The sequence below is a fragment of the Pimephales promelas genome, chromosome 21 (assembly GCF_988280905.1).
Source record: "Pimephales promelas chromosome 21, fPimPro1.hap1.1, whole genome shotgun sequence".
NCBI lineage: Eukaryota > Metazoa > Chordata > Actinopteri > Cypriniformes > Leuciscidae > Pimephales > Pimephales promelas.
Genome location: NC_142789.1, coordinates 23,628,023 through 23,647,368, shown reverse-complemented (window position 1 = coordinate 23,647,368; position 19,346 = coordinate 23,628,023). Strand labels below are relative to the sequence as shown.

Below are 19,346 nucleotides of genomic sequence, written 5' to 3'. Positions count from 1 at the left end.
GCTTAAAGAAAAAAATCTGACACAACTGTGGCTTTTACATAAGCCAAGACAACAGGTTGCGTGAGACGGCTATTTTCTTCAGGGTGAGATATGAGAGAGAGAGCGCTAGAATTCATACCATGTATTACTGACATCCTGTGCAGCTTGAGGAGGATGGAAAATATCAGGGTTGTATGTGTGTGAGACGTGACCTATCCTTACATCACAACACTGATAAAGAAACCGATGACTGGAAGAAAACGGGGTTCGTTTGCAGACTGTCCTGCATTCTTACGAGCCTCAAGCAAAGAGTGAGTTCAACCTTAAACAGCATCTAGATAAAGAGCAACATGCCCTTGAGTGTTTAATGTAGACTAAACAATACATCCCTCTTTTCCTTCCACGATCCCTGTATGTTGCCTGTGAAACTCTCCAACTCTCTCTTTAACATTCACTTCATGCAAGAATCAACTCTAGATGGTTTCCATGGCCGGGCGGAATGTTCTAGAGCAGAACCGCTCTGGTTTTAACAGCTGGAAGGTGACGGATGGTGGTAGAGTCAGCAGTGGAAAATGCTAGGCCTGCGGTCACAGAAAACGCCCATGGACCTTCAACAGTAACTGTTTAACATAACCATAAGAATGGAGGCCGACCGACATTTTACTATCTATATCTATACAGATTTCCAAATTCGATTCCAATTTTGATTAGATTGGGTGATGCCAACTAATTTGGCATCAGACGATGTCTACGGTGAAACCTGGGAGGGTATTTTCGTAATATTCTCATTTTAGACTAGATATTTTCGCTCAGCGCTTGTCATTGGCTATATCACAACTGTTCGGTGTTTTAAACCACATATTGTTTATTTTAGGTTTCAGACATTGAAATACATATAATTTATAGCAAAACGATACATTTATAGTTTGTAAAATACACAATGGTGCCTATGGAAGCAGCAATAACAACCCATTCAAATACATTTGACAACAGTTTTTATTCATATCAGAGAAACGTGTATATATATATATATATATATATATATATATATACGGGATTATAGATTATATATATTTTGGGACTCAAGAACCAGTCATTTGTTTTTGGTATCAGTCAACGCTGGTCATTATGTCCATTTCAGATTCACTGTAAATAACTGGTCCGAAAGATTCGCTTGTGTAGCCCGATTCAGACACATTTTGTGAAGCTGTGAATACATAGCTAGATACATTTTTAGGAAACGCATTATACATAGCCTAAATGCATTAATTAGTTACTTTTTATGGAAAGTAGTGTTGCATTACTCCTCAACTGGGCTTGCTTGTTTTAATAACAAAAAATGGAAAAGTTATACTTTTGACCATTTCACACTAAAAAGTAATTCAACAAGCCAAAGCTGAAGGAAGTGCAAATTCACACCTGTACAGTAGAGGGTGAAAGTCAAACAAACCTTTGAGCTGGATTGCAGAGTAATAGAATGCAGGAAAGTTCAAAACTCTTACTTCAACAATAAAAAATAAAAAAATGTATGTAATGTCTAAAGTTATTTTTGCTTATTCCTATGGTTGAATTGGATCATCGAAGGTCAGCAGCAAATACTTTGGTTAATAAAGTAAGATTAAAAACATAAAGTAGATTTGTGTAATTAAACATATTTAATTAATAATTTAATTATTGCTTTGTGTAATATTCTGAGTTTGAATAATAAAGAATTTTTGTGCAAGTAAGATTAGTAAATGCATTCTCATTTAGTTTAGAACTACAAGAAGCATAATGTTTACACGTCATACACAACGCCTCTACGCTTACTCCTGATTTCTTTCAACATTGGGACAGAAGAGGTGTCAATGAAAAAAATGGTACTTGAGTTACTTATTTGAAAAAGTAACTCAGATATTTTGCTGCAAATTTAAAGTAATGCGTAACTTTACCACTAGAAAAGTAGTATCAGTAATCAGATTACATAAATTACTCTACCGATTGATTTACCAAAAAAGAACCAGCTCATAAAAGTTATTTGTTTCAGGAATAGGCTGACACTGGTTGCACGGTTTGGTTTTGATTCACCCCCCAAAAAAAGAACAAAGAAAATCGGCTTAGGGAGGTATTTTGTTTCAGAAGTCGGGCTACACTGTGTTTCTTATTCACCCCAAAAAAAAGAAAGAAAAGGAGGAGTCATTTCTCTATGTTTTTGTGTGATGCCCACATGGTCAACTGATTAGAAATACATTTATTTCCATTTATTTGCAGTATAATGTACAAATACGTAAAACTTAAACACTAAATATTTTCTTACATTTATTTTTCTATTATACAAAACCCAACATAAACCAAAGTTTCACTGTTCAAGTAGACCTCTAATAACAGCACATAAACAGTCTCTTGTGTGGCCTATTTATGTAAAGTACCAACAGCTAACTCTCTGCACGAGGTTGGTTTTGAACTTCCATTGAATTAAATGCCAGCTCAGATGCAAGTTTAAGCAGTCTAGATAAGATAAGATACCTAAACAAACAGAGAAGAGCTTAAACAATCTCATACATTTTTACATGCTACACAACATATACAAGATCAAAGTTCAAAGGGGTAAAAAACTCTTACCTTGGCATCCCAGTCTTTATTCAGGTAATATATGCATGTGACACATCTGCCATCTCCGTTAGGGTTATCCACATGCCGTACATATCCTGTCCCATCGCCAGGGTAACACGCCACCATTGCCTGGAAGGAAAAACGAGGTGTTTTATTAACTTGACAAAATAGCCAATCAAACGAACGTGTTGATGAGAGACCTTTCACAGAGATTAAGGGTAAGGTGGAGGGTCGGGGTTCAAGGGTCCTAAAAAATGGCTTATGCAAAAGAACATGTACAACATTATTTAATTTTTGCTTTTGAAGTGAAATATGATCAAGATATATTCTTCATATTTGTCTAATGGAGTTCAGGCCGCTGAATTCCATTCAGATACTGTACGATACCACAGCGCACAACTACAGGAATCAAAGTGAAAAAATAAGGTGATAACTGTGAAATTCTCAGCCCTGTGATGATTGTATCATTTAATCTTGTTGAATCTGGGTTATGAGGCTGAGGGAACAATGAAGCCATTGCTGGAGATTTTCCTTTGCTGAGGTTTTTCCTTTCCTGCTGCTCTTCCTTTGCCCCTTTTATTTTGGTCACCGAGTTTACATGGAAAGTGTTAATTAATCACAAAGAATAAAATAGCAGTGTAAACGTATTTGTGCACATGGACAGGACACATCCGTTAGGAGCGATCAGGACAGTGTTACAAAGGAGAGAATGAGTCAAAAACTCAGTCCAAGTGACCTGCATATGACTCGGTTTTACATTTCTGGAGCAAACAACATGTGCTTCCTTATAATTAGAAGTTTAAAAATAACTAAAAACGTTATTTAAATATAATAAGTAAAAAAACACGTCAAACTTTAAACAAAACCATGACTAATGGCAACGATCAACTTTAAATCATTAACAAAATGCTTCAAACAAGCATCCAACAAACACTTAAATATCAGAAACCTTTGGGCTAATACTGTGAGCCATGTTTCTGTGAAATGAAAAAAAAAAAGCAGTCAGAACATCTCTCTGATATCGATCCCCTCCGGGAACTCAGCTTCTTTTTCACCCACTTCTGCACGTAGGCTTTTGAATCTGATCACTTCACTGATAGTCTGTTACCTAACACTCTATTTATAAGCAGCACTAGCCCAGCAGGGAGTTTTTAGGCCTTGACTTAACCCTCTAACCCTAACCCTACAACATAATGTCAAAGGGACCGAGACGTCCTCCCCAGGGATACGACATCAGCGTGTTTTCCACTGACTCTCAGCATGTGTGTGTGTGTGTTAGGCCTGTCTGAGGAAGGCAGGGAGGGAGGGGGTTTGTATGGCCGAAAAACAACTCTTCAAACATTCTTTGCCTTACTTGCACATACTAGAGGTGAAATGGTTCCCATGAAAAACAAAACTGAAAAAAAAAACTGTATAGTTTGGTGTGTATACGTAGTGTAGTTCAGTCATGTCATACAATACTTTTGATAATATCAATATTTTTATTTACTTGTTTTATGCCATGTCAGCATTTAAAGGAGGAGTTCACTTTTAAAAAAAACTTTTGCTGATTATTCTCTCACCCCCATGTCATCCAAGATGTCCATGTCTTTCTTTCTTCAGTCGAAAAGAAATTAAGATTTTTGATGAAAACTCGTTCATCAAAACGAACAAATCTTTTTTGGATTCATTTGTTCATTTTTATAAACGAGTTCGAACAGGAGAGTCACGAATGCGCATCACATAACAGAGCAAGGTGAGCATTTGTGCTTATATATATATATATATATATATATATATATATATATATATATATATTGACATACATATGTACACATCATCCTTGCTTGTAGAGAGGAGTTTATTTCAGCATCAATAAAAATCAACAATAATGATAAATAATGTTAAAGCAAACACAGCTCTGGTATCGGAAAAGTATCGGTATCGGCCGATATCCAAAGTCAGGTATCGGGATCGGATCGTAAGTGAAAAAATGTGGATCGGTGCATCCCTATTATGAAACTTAAAGTTTTTTATTATATCCAAACTGTACCTCCTGAAAAGCAACAAAACAAGTATTTACTGAAACTGTGAGTACAGAACCGTGATGTAAATTGAACAGTGGAAATCTGAACCGTTAGACCCAAAAACAAAGAGCCGCTAACAGCAGTGCGTGTCCCCCCTTAACATCTCTCCTCTCCAGCTTCCTGTGGCCTATAATTTGATATTAGATTTCCAGTGAATGAGCGTCATCATTCCAGGAGAAAAGAAGCTGAGGAAAGCAACACATGATGGGAACAAATCTAAAATTACTGTACATGAGGACCTTTTTTCCAAGCAACAAAACCCTTAGCGGTGCTGGGATGTGGTTGACTATAAATCACTCACTTCAAGTGGAAGATGGGGAATTCAGGAGTCACGAAAAGGTCAAACTAGGGACCCGTCTCAAAGACAATGACTATTGTTTTCATTTTACTGTTAAAAAGGCGAAATTAAGCCCTTTTATAAAATCTTTATTTTGTTTTTGTGTTGCAGCCTTCTGAATCGTAATCCAATCAAATCGTGAGGTGCCTGGAGATTCCCACCCCTAATACACGCCCTGTCTAAGAGACAGTTTCTGAGCGCACACACCTGAAATGTGTGCACATAAAGTGTGCTGAGTACTGAACTGAGTTCTTTTTGCCACCTTGTTGGGATTGAATGAACAAATAAACACAATTATGTGTCAAAATGCCCATCTTTGCGAGTATCCTTGTAAACATGGTTGTTTATGTCTAAAGAAACGTAAACGGAGTTGAGAAAGAAAGCACATATGTATCAGTATATTAGATCTGTGCATTCGGTCTTAAAGGGATACTCCACTTTTTTTGGAAATAGGCTCATTTTACAACTCCCCCAGAGTTAAACAGTTGAGGTTTACAGTTTTCGATTGAATTCAGCTGATGTTCTGATATTTAGAAGAATATCAGTAACCAGACAGTTTCTGCTCTCATTGACTTCCATAGTAGGAAAAAATATATACTATGGTAGTCAATGAGACCAGAAACGGTCTATTCTTCAGATATTCTGAAGAAATAAATATCAGAAAATCGTCTGAATTCATTCGAAAACGTCAAAACTGAACTGTTACAACTCTGGGGGAGTTGTAAAATGAGCCTATTTCCAAAAAAAGTGGAGTATCCCTTTAAAGTGACAGCAGCCTAATGTGACTGCTGAGATCAAAACAATCTCATTGCTCTTGACTGAATAGCTTTTGTAACTTTATTAAAAATAAATGTACATGTAATTGAATGGTATAAAAAAAGAAAATATCACAAAACATTATTTAAAGCAAAAAATACCATATTGTAGTAGAATATATCGTTATTGTTTGTGAAATAAATGTATTCATAGCGTGATAGAAGATTTTGGTCTTCGCCCACCCACAGTTTTCAATTATAACCTTCGTTCGCACCTCGGCTCGTTTAATTGGGGCCTTTCCAGCCAAGTCCAAGCTCTGCAGCCTGCGATGGCACGCAATACACGACAGATCACAATACATGTGACAACATTTCAACTGAAACGTTTTCCCGGGTGGCAGGTGCAAAAGCGAAGGACAACGTAAATAAAGGTGAAGGGAAGAAAGGAATGAAGAAGGAAAGAAAGACAAGCCAGGACAAAAAAGCGAGCTGAGGGCATTGACGCAATCTGCGAGCCCCCGACGTGAATGAGCCGGAGCAGATAAGGGGGAAATCGCTCAACGGCGCTTCAATTGTTCAGGTGGGGGTGGGTGTGAGAGCCAACAGCGTCAGAGCAGGGCATGATGGGATGAGAAAACAACCGGGTGAGTGTGGACGGCACGCATCAACATCACGAAGCAGCTTTTGCGTCAGGATGCCGCCACTCTCCCATCATCACCTGCAAAGATCCATGACTGGGAGGAGGGTAAAGGAGATTGAGGGGATGCCATAGTCCCACAACACAGAGAGCATTACAATCAGAGCTTCAGTGTGCTCAGACACACCTGGATGTGCAGCTGCGCATTTCGTCTTTAAATTTATTAGATTGTCAATATTCATGACAAAAGCAGAATGTTTTTGATTGCTTTAGCCAATATTATTGAAAGTTTTTTTTGTAGTAGTAGTAGCAGTAGAAGTAGTAATTTGCATTGATGCGGCAATTGCTTTGTTAAACATTACTAGAAAAATTCAGAGTTTGGTTCATGTTGTCATCAAAAAGGAGATACAGTGCAAAACATATACAGATCACATGACAAACACCGCAAAATCCATGTCATTCTAAACCTGTAGGACTTTCATTTGTGTAACAGAATATGTTGACAGAATGTTTTGTTAACATGTAGTACTCTACCATTCAAAATTTTTGAAGGCCAGTAAGATTTTTTTAAAGAAATGAATGCTTTTATTCAGCAAAGATGCACAAATTTGCTTAAAAGCGGCAGTAAATTCGTATATAATGTTAAAAAAAGATTTTACATTTCAAATAAATGCTCTATTAACTTTCTATTATTAATCCTGAAAAATCAGATTTTTTTTTTCCAACAGAATCCTAATTTTTTTTAGCATGGTTACCAGAAAAATATTATGCAGCACAAATGTGTTCAACATTAATAATAATAAATGTTTCTTGAGCACCAAATCAGCATATTAGAATGATTTCTGAAGGATAATGTGACATTTATGCATTTTATTCCCCACACACACTATTCCATGTCAAGGTAAAATTATAATACACGTTATTTTTAGATAAACACTGAGCTACTAAGTTTAAATCGATGCTGTTTTATCTAACTAGCATAACATTTCGAGATGCATATTTTGCTATAAAACATTATTAAAAATGTAAGTTAAAATGCACATTTGCACCTATGAACTGATTTGCAGCATGCATAAAGTCTTCAATGATTTCCAATTAGAAAATATTCCCTTAATATGTTAATCATGCCTGTCATTATTTACTCCAACAGATCTCCATTACAATAATTTGCTTTCCTGGATTCAGGGATTTTCCTGTAAGAGGCCCTCTTGGGTTTACAACATGTCCTTTCTCCTTTATGTGATACTGCATCTGTTCCAGTGAGCAATGCAGAGCTGATATAAACCTCAGCTGCTGGACTTTAGCCAGACAGACAGTTCTAATAGTCCAGCTACGTGCAGAGCGTGCAGCTGCAATGCTGTTCCAGCACTGACACCCTGGCAGACTGACACCACACTGCACCATTAATAAACACGTTGAGGAAAAAGCAGTGACAGCGCACAACATGTCCAAGAGATAAGTCATGCATATAAGCTTTTGCTGGTGAAAAATAGGCACAACATGCAACTAACAGCACACACACAAAAACATCAAATGCATGTACAATATAAACTTAAAATATGCACACAAAAAAAGCATGCTTCATTAATGTTCATTATGAAGTCTACAGGTGTTTTACACATCAGCTTTCTGCCTTCAAAAAACAACCCAAGTCTCCTGTTGGTTGCACGCAAGGTTTCCTGACATAAGGGTACGAAAACAAAAAAAATCACGTAACTAAACATCGATGCAGAAGCAAAGAAATATTATACATCCTTCCTAGTGAGGTGGGACTTTCCAAAGGGAATGCAATGCTCTAACAAATACGCTCAAAAACAGCCCATTCTGATCCAGTGCCAGCATCTCTGGTCACGTAATGTAAACATGACTACTTGGCAATTCATTGAGTTTTACTGCTGCAGACATTCTCTTCACCCTGACACTTAGAAGGTTTCTGAGGAGGAGGAGGCAAACCCCAAAAGCCAATGAAAAATCAAATGATACACCACACAAAAAGCTTGAGGGGAAAGAAAGATATTTTCTGATTCGATTTGTGTTCAGATTCACAAGCTCTTGATTCAGTAATCGGATCTGATTCGATTTAGATTCTGTAGTAAATTATAGAGGGTTTTAAGACTCCCATCTTGCTGAATTACTCATTAGAAAAATATCTGGCATGTAAGAGTCATTTATTTCAGAAGCTACACTGGTCATGCTGTATGTTTTTTTTTTTGATTCACTAAAAAGAACCAGATCATAAGTGTCATTGGTTTGTGAATTGGACTACACTGATTGGTCGCTTAGTATGCTTGTTTTTGCGTGAAGACAACTCCTGCCATTGTTTTGTGTGAAACAGTTGTGTTTTTCATTGTATTAACACAGACTCTACATTCACAACTCGGGTATAATGTTGTTGTTTTTTGCCATGAAACAGGATTCAAGAGAGAACGTTGCTGCTGAAGGCAATGCAAGGACCATGGAATGGATAAAGGGAATCTTATGATACATTACGAAAATAATATTAAACAATAAACGTTTTGTTTTGTTTTTTTTACATAAAAATACGACAATAAAAATGACAAAAACTAAACTTTATTTTAGTAGTAAAAATAAATAAATATTAGGGCTGTCAAACGATTAATCGCATCAAAAACAAAAAGTTTGTTTACATAATATATATGGGTGCACTGTGTATAATTATATTATATATATATATATATATATATAAATACACACACATGCTTGTATATATTTAAGAAATATTTTCATGTATATACTGTATTTAGATTTATATATAATTTATATTAAATAGAAATATTTTATATATAAATAATATTTTTTTCTTAAATATACATGCATGTGTGCAAATGTTCAGAATTTGATTAAAGATTACCACAACAAACTTTTTTTTTTTCTGCTTATTAACTTGCACGGATTTCCATTTTGGGTGAACTAGGCCTATCCCTTTAAGAAGATTCACAATAATCTTATTCAATGCTATTTTAATGCATCCAAATCTACTTCATAATAAACATTACCTTTTGTTCCTATTCTCACTTCTTTCTTTACTTATCTCCTTCCCTTCCACAATCTACAGCCTCACTGAAGTCCAGATATACACTCTGCCTCTGATCCTCCAACATTTAACAACCACAAAGCTTCTTCATAGTTTAATATCAATATAAAACAAACATATTATCCGTTCATTGTGTTTTATGTAACAGACTCTTTCCCTTCGGCTGATTCTTTCATAAACCTGCTGAGCATCCTGAATTGTCCAGCTGTACATCTGCAACACTCACAATGACATTAAAAAAACTATGCAGTCGCAGGAAGAGCTATCACCTCCCATCAAGCCTTCTGATATTAACACTACAACATCCTGTGCACAGCCTTTGAGCACAAATTAATAAAGTACATTTTTAAGCTATTTACAGTATTTTACCTTTAGCCATGGAAACGTTTACGTTTAAAGAAATGTTAAGCATTAATGTTTCTCTTTCATAACACTGTGGTTTTTATTGACCGTCTGATAATGGAGTACGCGACTGATCGGAAAGCATCCCTGTGACGGCTTGCTGTGTCGTGCAGTGAGTGAATCTAAAAAATAAAAAAGGGAACGAATACTACCCCAGGCTCAGTTAGTGAAGTACTGCGGTCTTTGAATAAGAGACCAAAAGACCTGAAGAGCTTGAAATCCAAAAGATTAATCATAGTGTGACATAAAAACGAGACATACAACTTGTCTTGTACATGACCTTACATAATCGTACTCTTGCAATTGTGCCATAAGCTAATTGTGTTACAAATTTCCTGAAAGTCACAATAAGTATGCATGTGTTTACAGCAAGATGGAAAAGGTGATGGCTTCCCTAAACCCTGAGAGGTTGGAGGTTTGTCCAAACATTGTGCATGGCATGCGTTGGGTACGCCTGATAGCAGCTGGTGGTCGCAGGCGTTTCCCTGACCTGGGGAAATATGAGAGCCATGCTGGTCGTGGATAACTCACAAAGGCACTATCAGTAACAGTCTGTGGCCCCAAAGGAAGCTCCTGTTTAAAAAAAACGGTCAGCCTGACATTTTTGCGGGGATAGAAAATTCATGAACAATTGAATCTGGGGGAGAGACCTGATGGTGCATATATTCAGAGTCTTTAATGTGTTTAGTTCAGAATTGTTTTGTTTTTTATGTTTGCTACAAATCTGATCTGAGTTTTAACCTAATCCATAAAAAATGTGCTATAGTGTTAATTGGGGCTTTCACTTGATCCCCCAAACATATGCTCCCAAACATTTTGACTAATTAATTTCCATGACATTACAAGATAATAAAATAATAATTTCATAGCTATTGCAATAGACAAAGTAGAGATGAGCGCAACTATAAAGAAATTGGCTTTGAAATTTATGAATTTCATGGCCTTTAAAATGACCTGATAATTTTCTGCTTTCCCTTTCCACTTATCGGCATGACTTTGTTTACTAATTAACTAGTTAATTTACACCAAAACTGAATAATAGTGTTGTCAAAAATATTGATATTTCGATATGTATCGACACTGAAATATTGAAAACGGTATCGATATTCCTTTTCTGCAATATCGAATTCACCGATACCAGCTGCACGTTCTCACTCTTTCTAAAATTGACACACACCCGCCTTTTCTCACTCACTTGTTTCATTCGCTCCGATTGAATAGTGCATAATTTTAATCATTCCCACAGGTTTCGCACACAAAAAGCATGATCCGTATAAGTGGCGTACACATAAAGCCACCTCTCAAACAGTTCGCGAGAGCTAAATTGACTTCCTTTTTCGTGGCTTATTGCACTTAAAGATAACCCAGAAAGATGGGTATCCCAGCAGGTGGATACTGAATTAAGCTTTTACGTCTTCTTGTGCTTGAACGGTAGCCTGGATGCCAGACCAAACCCCGCCCACAACATTTTTTTGGTTGGGAAGTTCAATCTGGACTCGCTCCATTGAGGAGTAATCATGCTCGATTCAGAAATGGTCGGGCCAATCAAATTGCCAGGGCGGGCTTTATACGATGATGGACACAGATAATCAACAGTTATGTAATCAGCCACGTCACCGCTGGAGAATTGAGATTCGACGAGTTCACACTTACTCCCCTCGTATTCCCGTAACGAACAAGCAAAGCGTGAGGATTCGGGGTGGTGGAGGGATGCTGAACACTGTCAAGGAATGTTAGGCGAGTTGACAGAGTGAATATGCTTCCTCTCATGCTGATAGAGTAATGCTTTGGTATTGTTAGATGACAAGTTGGTTGGATTGATTATTTGAACATGCTCCTCTCGAACTTTGTTTATGAAACGTGAAGATTCCACCATCGCGCCGGTTATAGAAGATATCTACACACAAAAAGCGAGTACACCACTGATCTATATAAGTGGCGCACACATAAAGCCACCTCTCAAACAGCTCGCGAGAGACAAATTGACTTCTTTTTCGTGGCTTATTGCACTTATTTTAAAAGAGGAACAGAGTCCCGTGATCAAGGCATTTGTCGGTCAGAAAGAAGAATGAATGAAGAACATACGTCACTTACTCCGTTGCTCTGATTGGTTGAATGTCTATCCAATTGAGTGCAGAGGCATTTTCTATCCTGGTTCGGTTGAAACGCCCCATAATCACATTCACAGCCCAATGGAGCAGTATCAGATTTACATTCTGACTAGAATCTAAGTATAACAACATCAGGCTACTTGAACGGACAATTTCACACAAAAATATGTCAAAATGTCCGTCTTGGTGAGCATCCTATAAACATTGTTGGTTATGTCTAAAGTATGACTTTAATAAGGATCCATCTATATTTAATTTATACAGTGAAGACTATGCAGTTATTTTACATTTGGCTACTTTATTAAATGTCTGTACTCTGTACCTAACTGTATAGCTAAATACTATTAGATAACTAACTGTAAATCCCTGAAAATATAAAACCTGAAAAATTAATTGCGACTTTTTAATCTAACAATTCGACTTTTCTTCTCATAATTGCGAATTTATTTTTTTTTTCAAAGAATTGTGAGTTATTAAGTCAGAATTGTGGGATAAAAACTTGCAATTGTGAGTTATAAAGTCAGAATTGCATGATTGCATGATATAAAGTCTCAAAGACATGTGTTTATGATATAAAAAAAAATGAATGGAGGTATATATTTTACTCATATTGATTGTTTTAAAGGTATCGACGGTGGAAAATCCAGTATAGTGACAGTAATACTGTATAATAGAAAGATTAGAATTTTTTTTTTTTTGCATGTTAATGGTGCGCATCTGGTTACCTGCAGCGGTTGTGTGGCTGGTCATGTGACACAAGTTAGGCATAAATCTGATTGGTCGGTTAATACGGCAAGCCTAGCAGCAGGCCTGATATGGTAGGCTTTACCTTTTGGAAATTGTAGAATAAAAACAGCCGTTATATAGAGTCCGTATCTAGCCGTATATTTTTCATTTTAAAGATATTTCTCAAATCTCTGATTTGTATTGTATCAAACTTTTTTAATTAGCACAAAATTTCTTAGTGCAAGTATCAGACATCACAGTTCTCTAATGACAGCTCTACTTACTTTCGTCCTTCCATTGATCTTGTAGTTGTCCAGTTTCCCGTTACAGTGTCGGATCAGATCGTCCATGCGGCTCATGAGAAACGCTATTCTCTCACAGCCGGCCTCCTTCCCCTCCACCCAGGTGATCTTATCCCCCCGAATGTCCTTAGACGAGTCGCTCCTCTGACTGACCAGCTGCCCGTCCGTAAATCCGCCGGTCAGGTAAAGCGCCTGCACGTCCTCCAGAATACTGTGTCCGACCTCGTCACCTAGGAAGTTGTCAACCACACAGATCCCGTGCTTGTTCATGCAGGGCACGATATAGTCCGTGGCCAGTTTCTGAGGGGTCGACCGCGTCTGTCCGTTGGGTTTCGAGCAGTCCGCGGTCGGTTTGCTGTCAGAGCCAGTGGCGGACTTGATAAAATCTGACATTCTTTCGCCGGGTGACGTAAGAGTAGAGTCACTCTGAGAAGAGTTCGACTCTGGAGTGTTGCACTGTTCGGCGCTGGGCTCTTCAGCCGGCGGCGGCGGCGGCTTCTGTTGCTTCTCGGCCCCCTTACACACCCGTTTGTGCTTCTTCCAGTCCTGTCTCTGGTGCTCTTTGCTGCAGTAGAAGGAGCTACGACACCGTCCACACTTCATTAGGTTCTCCATTTTCCCGCACAGCTCGCAGTACTGTCGCTCTCGCTCCAGACTGTCGCTTTCCCTTGAGTTTCCCTCCATGTTTCAGAGCTGTGCTGTATTACAGTATTACAGTATCAGCCTGTAACTTCTCTACAAGTATCCACAAGCGAAATTGTCCCTGCGCCCCCGCTGCCAATTTCATTACAGTTCACGGAGGGCAACGTGACGCTCTCACATTCCCGCGACATCTATGGTTTGACACTTGTGAAGTCTCAGCGCGAGCCGTAAGTTTGATGGAAGCGCATGGCGCCTGCTGTTCCTTTTCTTCAGCGCTCAGCGCACGTCAACCATGTGAGCATGCGCAGTAGAGACAGGATAGACAACACTGTGGGCATGAATCACATGTGCTTCGTTCTCACAACTTCATGAGGGCAGAATGAAAATGAACACAAGTAAATATATAATCGCCCCAAAAAAACGTGCGTGTTAGACGAAGAAAATAAACACAAACGAATAAATAAACTCCCAATTTGCATAGAAAGTCAATAAAGTAAATAAACAAATAAACTAACAACACTTCAAACTTTTATTATGACAACTAAAAATGTAGATCTGGGTCTAATTGTAGGTTTAAACTAATCTAAACTATTTGCGAATTATTACGGCGACTTTAGTGTATCTACAGAGTGAGACAAGCAAATAGATTTTATATTTTATAAAAATGTAGCCTACGCCTAGCACAACACAATGGCGATTTAAAGTGGTAAATAAACCAAAACAAAGGAAGAAAAGTCTACTTTAAAATAAATTAGGAACATAATATAATACAATATTGAAAATAAAAGAAAACTACCAGAACTGCTTTTCAATGGAAAAGGACGTAGGCTACCTTTACTTTATACCTTAAATCTTTATGAAACTGTATTATAGCCTACATGGTTGGTTTCCTTCAAGTAAAATCTTTTACAATGCGGCCATAAAAGCCAATCACTCTGTAGTTTCTTTACTCACTGATGTGATATCATAAAGCAAAGTCCAAATGAAATCTAGGTTTGCATTCCAATCGTGTAGCATAAGTATGCAAAGTTATTTCCATTATCCAATTAATTTTATTCTCATGAAAGCAATAAAGATTAGCTTTCCAGTGTCTTAGATAAAACTAGAATGATCTTCTACTTCCTCACTGATGTTGACATACTCAACTAACAATATTATTGTTATAGCCTAAATAAAATCCACCTTCAAATCTTGGGTTGGTTTATGATGTGGATTTAGAGCACACCATTTATTTATGATTTTATGTAACAGGTACATGCCAATGTTGCTTATGTAAGGAGAAACTTGTCATGATGACAGTGCCCTTACCTCAATTACAGACGGAAAAACACATTGTAAGTGTCGTCACAATCTTTTTGTGGAGCATTTGGATAACACTCAAGCCTTTCATGACTGATATTCTTTTGTCCTCGCTGGGTTCAGGGGTGAAGCGACGGCCATGACTGTCTAGTTTTGGCATGGCTGATGTTTGGAGTACAATTTCTCACAGAGGGCATTGTTGGCCTAACTGCCCCACCGAGCTCCGATACGCACACAGGACATGTTTATTTACAGTCTCAGTGTGCATGTTTGTGATTATCTCTCTCTTATGCAGACTGCATCTCAGCCCTGGATACTTCAGTCATACAGAGCTCAGGGTGGGCCCACATCCAGGACCAGTTCTCATCGCTGTCCCTATGGAGGGCTATCCCAAGCCTGAGGCCATTGCCCCTTCCTTCATCTTCTATACATCTTTCCCTCGCCCTATACCTCAGGAGGATGTTCTGTTTTTGACAGGACTGTGTGTTGAGCTGTGGCCTGGCAAAGGAAAAGGAAAAAGGAATCATAAGTTCATAACTCTGCTTCAATGTGCATAATTTTCTGACCAAGACATGCAAAGGCAGAGAGTGAATAATGTTTTTACACAATGTTTTACAGTACAAATAGTACATTTATATACAGTGCATAACCATTCAACCCGTTTTGTTGAGACCTTAGGTACATGGAGGGGAGATTATGGCACCACGTAAGACATGAGATAACGGACAAACAACAAATAGGGGGGGACGACGACGATAACACCAAAAACTTGAGCAAATTCTTTTTCTATGTTCTTAAGATAATTATGCATGAATGTGGATTGTGTACGCCTATGTGTATGTAGGTGATTGCTGCAGGGGGAAAAGAAAAAAATATATAAGAAAGAAAGAAAAAAAAGAAAAGAAAAAAAAAATATATATATATATAAACACACACATACATTACATACATATTATATATACATACTTATTTGAATTTAAGTAACAGGAGGGGGAGGTATACACCGTTTCTGGTTATGTTTGTGAGGTATTAAGAAATGTCAAAAATGGGGACCAGGTGTCTTCAAAGGCTGATATTTGCTTCCTTCCATGTGCATTGTGTTTCTCCATTAAAATGTATTCTGAAATGAAATTTGTCCAGTGATTGATGTGGCAAGATTTCTCTTCCAGTTTTAGAGAACTTTCTTAGTGACAGCTAGAGAGATGAGCAATAGATTCCTGTATTTTTGTGGGATATGGATACCAGAAAACCATTTTTTTTTAAATAGCAAATTCTCTTTTTACTGTTTATGTTAATGTAAAGTGTACTGTGTTTGATCAGATTAACCAGATCTGATTGGGCGTCACCTAAGCTTTTTACTTTACTTTTCCAAATATATAAATGAGGTTTAACGCTGCAGCCTTCAGTAAACAGGTTAACCGTTGCACACCTTGACCCATATAAAGTCAGCAGTACCAGTGAACATCCACCCTTGATCTATTGTCTTGAAAACAATAGTGGTGTTGACCTGACTTTGATAAACACACACACACACACACACAGAGAGAGAGAGAGAGAGAGAGAGAGAGAGAGAGAGAGAGAGAGAGAGGGGGGCTGTTTCTTTCCTCCTCATGCTGCATACCAAATAAATTCCTGCCCTTACATTCACATTGTTTCCAGTTAGACTTAACTGCAATAAGGGATGTTTTTCAGCCAGTGAGTGACTTGTCTTTTGATGTTTGGAGCACTTCTCAGTTCCCTTAGTCAAAGATCAACAGCTGGTAAGAAACAGGGCAAAGTTTCTTCCCCAAGACCAAGTTTTGATATTCTTGGCTGTCGCTTAAAGCAGGTGTCCTGTTTAACACACTCTCACATGCGCGCACACACACACACACACACACAGACACTGTGTGTCAGGTTATTTGATTTGAGTATGATGCATTATGTTTGATGAAAACTATAGGCCTATTTTTCTTGATTTTCTTGTTTGTCTGTTAACGCATGCCTGTATGCATTACCAAATTAGTTTGCCATACCAAAGCAAACAAAAAACAAAAAAGTATGTGAAGATCAAACATTATTTTTTAAATATTATGTGCTGCTTAGCACCATACAACATTGAATAGGACATTTGTATTTGTGTTTCTTTTTTTTTTTTGTATCTTTTGACAAGATCTGACATTGTTGAGAGATTTTATTAGCCTTATATGACTCAGCTGTGGCTATTTAGCCTCATTTTTGAACAGTATGGTAAATAAAATATATTTGACTCATATATATTATTTACCATACTGTTCAAAAGTTTGGGGTCAGTAAATATTGGTCAGAAATATGGTAAAAACAGTAATATTGTAAAATAAAAAATAAAGAACTGTATTCTATTTTAAGATATTTTTAAATGTAATAAGTAATAATTACTAACCGTAATTAGTGTAAGCGGATCCTCTGGGTCCAGGTGAGGACTTGACTTCTGTCTCCCTCCACTAGAGGTCACTGCAGACTAAACTATCATAAAGCATTTGTAACATTCAGCCTTCCACATGCATCATCTTCAAAGGTACCCTACAGATATTGTGACAGATATGTTTTTGAAGTAGCTTCAAGCAGTCAAAAAATAAAATAAGCAGAGCCAGTTTCTTTACAACATGAGTGGCTTATTCTTTCAGTATACTAAACTAAACACTGCTTATATTTCATATTATTTTCATATTACACATATATAGCCTATATATATATATATATAACTGCACACTCCCCTGTAGGAACTTCAATAAGTAATTACTTCATGACAGCTATCGTTGGTATCCGTTTTTAAGTATCGCGGTTTAAAAACAAGTGACTTTAAAGTAACACTATGTAGTTTTTCAACCTTCCTAATAGAGCTGGTAAGTCCCGCCCCTTCCGCAAACCCTGCTGGACCTCTAGGTTGAAAAATCGTCAATGCAAGTGAATGAGAGAAAACAATTATTTTCTAATCCCGTTTGAATTCTGCAATGAATGTGAACATATGTTGTCTGTGAATTTTTCATAAAATTTTTCGTGTAATTGAATCCTACAATTTAGCGGGTAGAATTTTCATACGGTTAGACTTTGTGTCTGGACTACAACTCTTCATCCTTTCGACGTGTTTGATATACGTCACCAACACTAGCACACGGATCCCGCTAAACAAACCATTGTTTGAATGGTGACATTTGGGTACAAAACACACAGGCATCTCAACCTAATTCCTTAAATTATCGCACCGTGATTTGTGGAGGGAAAATGTGTTATTCGGTGACGTCACATATTCGACGTGTAGTCTTTCTCGTTTACTTTCTGAACCTGGACTTTTACTTTCTGGAAACACTGACACATATTTACAGGATTTATGATTTCAAAAAAAAATTGTAACAATGTTAAAGTCTTTAAACGGGTCTGTACATTTTTTCACAGTTTTTAAGGGATAGTTCACCTAAAATATCTCATTTTTTTTGTTGCAACACAGGGGTCAGTAAATACTGACAGAATGTACTTGTACCGCCACCTGCTGGACATTCTTTTACTAATATGACCTCTTGACCTCTTGTTTTGTGACTGTGCCAGCACTCTTCCTGAGGCGCAGCAGCACAGCCTACATCTGTCACTCCTACATAGAACAGCATGTCATCATGAACAGAAAGTCACCCTCCATCCCAAACATATTGTATCCCTCCAGGCCACGACCAGACCGCTGTAAGACCCCCTCACCCCCCAACCCACTTAATAGCTTGTGGATGTTTTCCTCCCATGTAATGTTTGTGGAGATTATCACCCATCACCTGATTCATGATGTGTCACTTTTTGCCTGGTTGCACTTGTACACTTGGCCTTGGCAGTTAGTCTTTATACTAGATGAGATCTTTTCAAGGCATCTGGGATTTGAACTGTCCTTGTGGCACAACAGCGCTAACAAATAAAATGGCAGGATTTTATTGTAATTTTACACACACTGACCCCAATCGGGATGCCACTGCCCTGAATTAATAGGTTTTTGGTAAAAAGCTTTTTAGAGGCCAATTACCCACCACATCTACACATTGCTTTTTAAATGTTTCACTATTGCCATTGACAAGGACAAAAAGGCTTATATTGAATGTTTTTTTTCTTGGCAGCTGTAAATATTCATGCCTATTCCTGTCCAAGAAGCACTCTGAACCTCGGGCCTTAAAATCTGACACATTTTCAGCTCTCTCTGCCTATAGAGCATCTGCATTTTATGGGTTAAGTTGATCTTCAAGCTAGATGAGCCTTTTTTTTGTGTATTATTTATATTAGCAATATTTGAGCAGTATTTAAATGAATATGGCTATTTTTAGTTTTGTGCCTCACAAGATTAAAGCTACACTGTGTGATTTTTACCCCCATCTAGCGGTGAAAAGGTACATAACCAATCCAGTGAATATTAGTTTCTGTTCCTCTCAATTCCGATTTCGTTTTAACTCC

At 37.6% G+C, this 19,346-nt stretch overlaps 1 protein-coding gene across 2 annotated transcripts in view; it reads right to left on the bottom strand.

The window, feature by feature from the left end:
- Positions 1–19,346, bottom strand: part of egln1b (egl-9 family hypoxia inducible factor 1b) — a 39,749-nt gene that overhangs the window by 3,086 nt on the left and 17,317 nt on the right. The window contains exons 4-6 of one of the 2 annotated variants that reach the window (XM_089124890.1): positions 14,913–15,401; positions 12,945–13,968; positions 10,098–10,396 (exon numbers count right to left, since the gene is read on the bottom strand). In XM_089124890.1, the coding sequence (XP_088981016.1) occupies positions 10,187–10,396; positions 12,945–13,646 (912 nt within the window). In that variant the 5' untranslated portion in view covers positions 13,647–13,968; positions 14,913–15,401 and the 3' untranslated portion in view covers positions 10,098–10,186. Of the gene's footprint in view, positions 1–2,580; positions 2,701–10,097; positions 10,397–12,944; positions 13,969–14,912; positions 15,402–19,346 lie in introns of those variants that run through there. The other variant, XM_039673669.2, reaches the window with a different exon arrangement.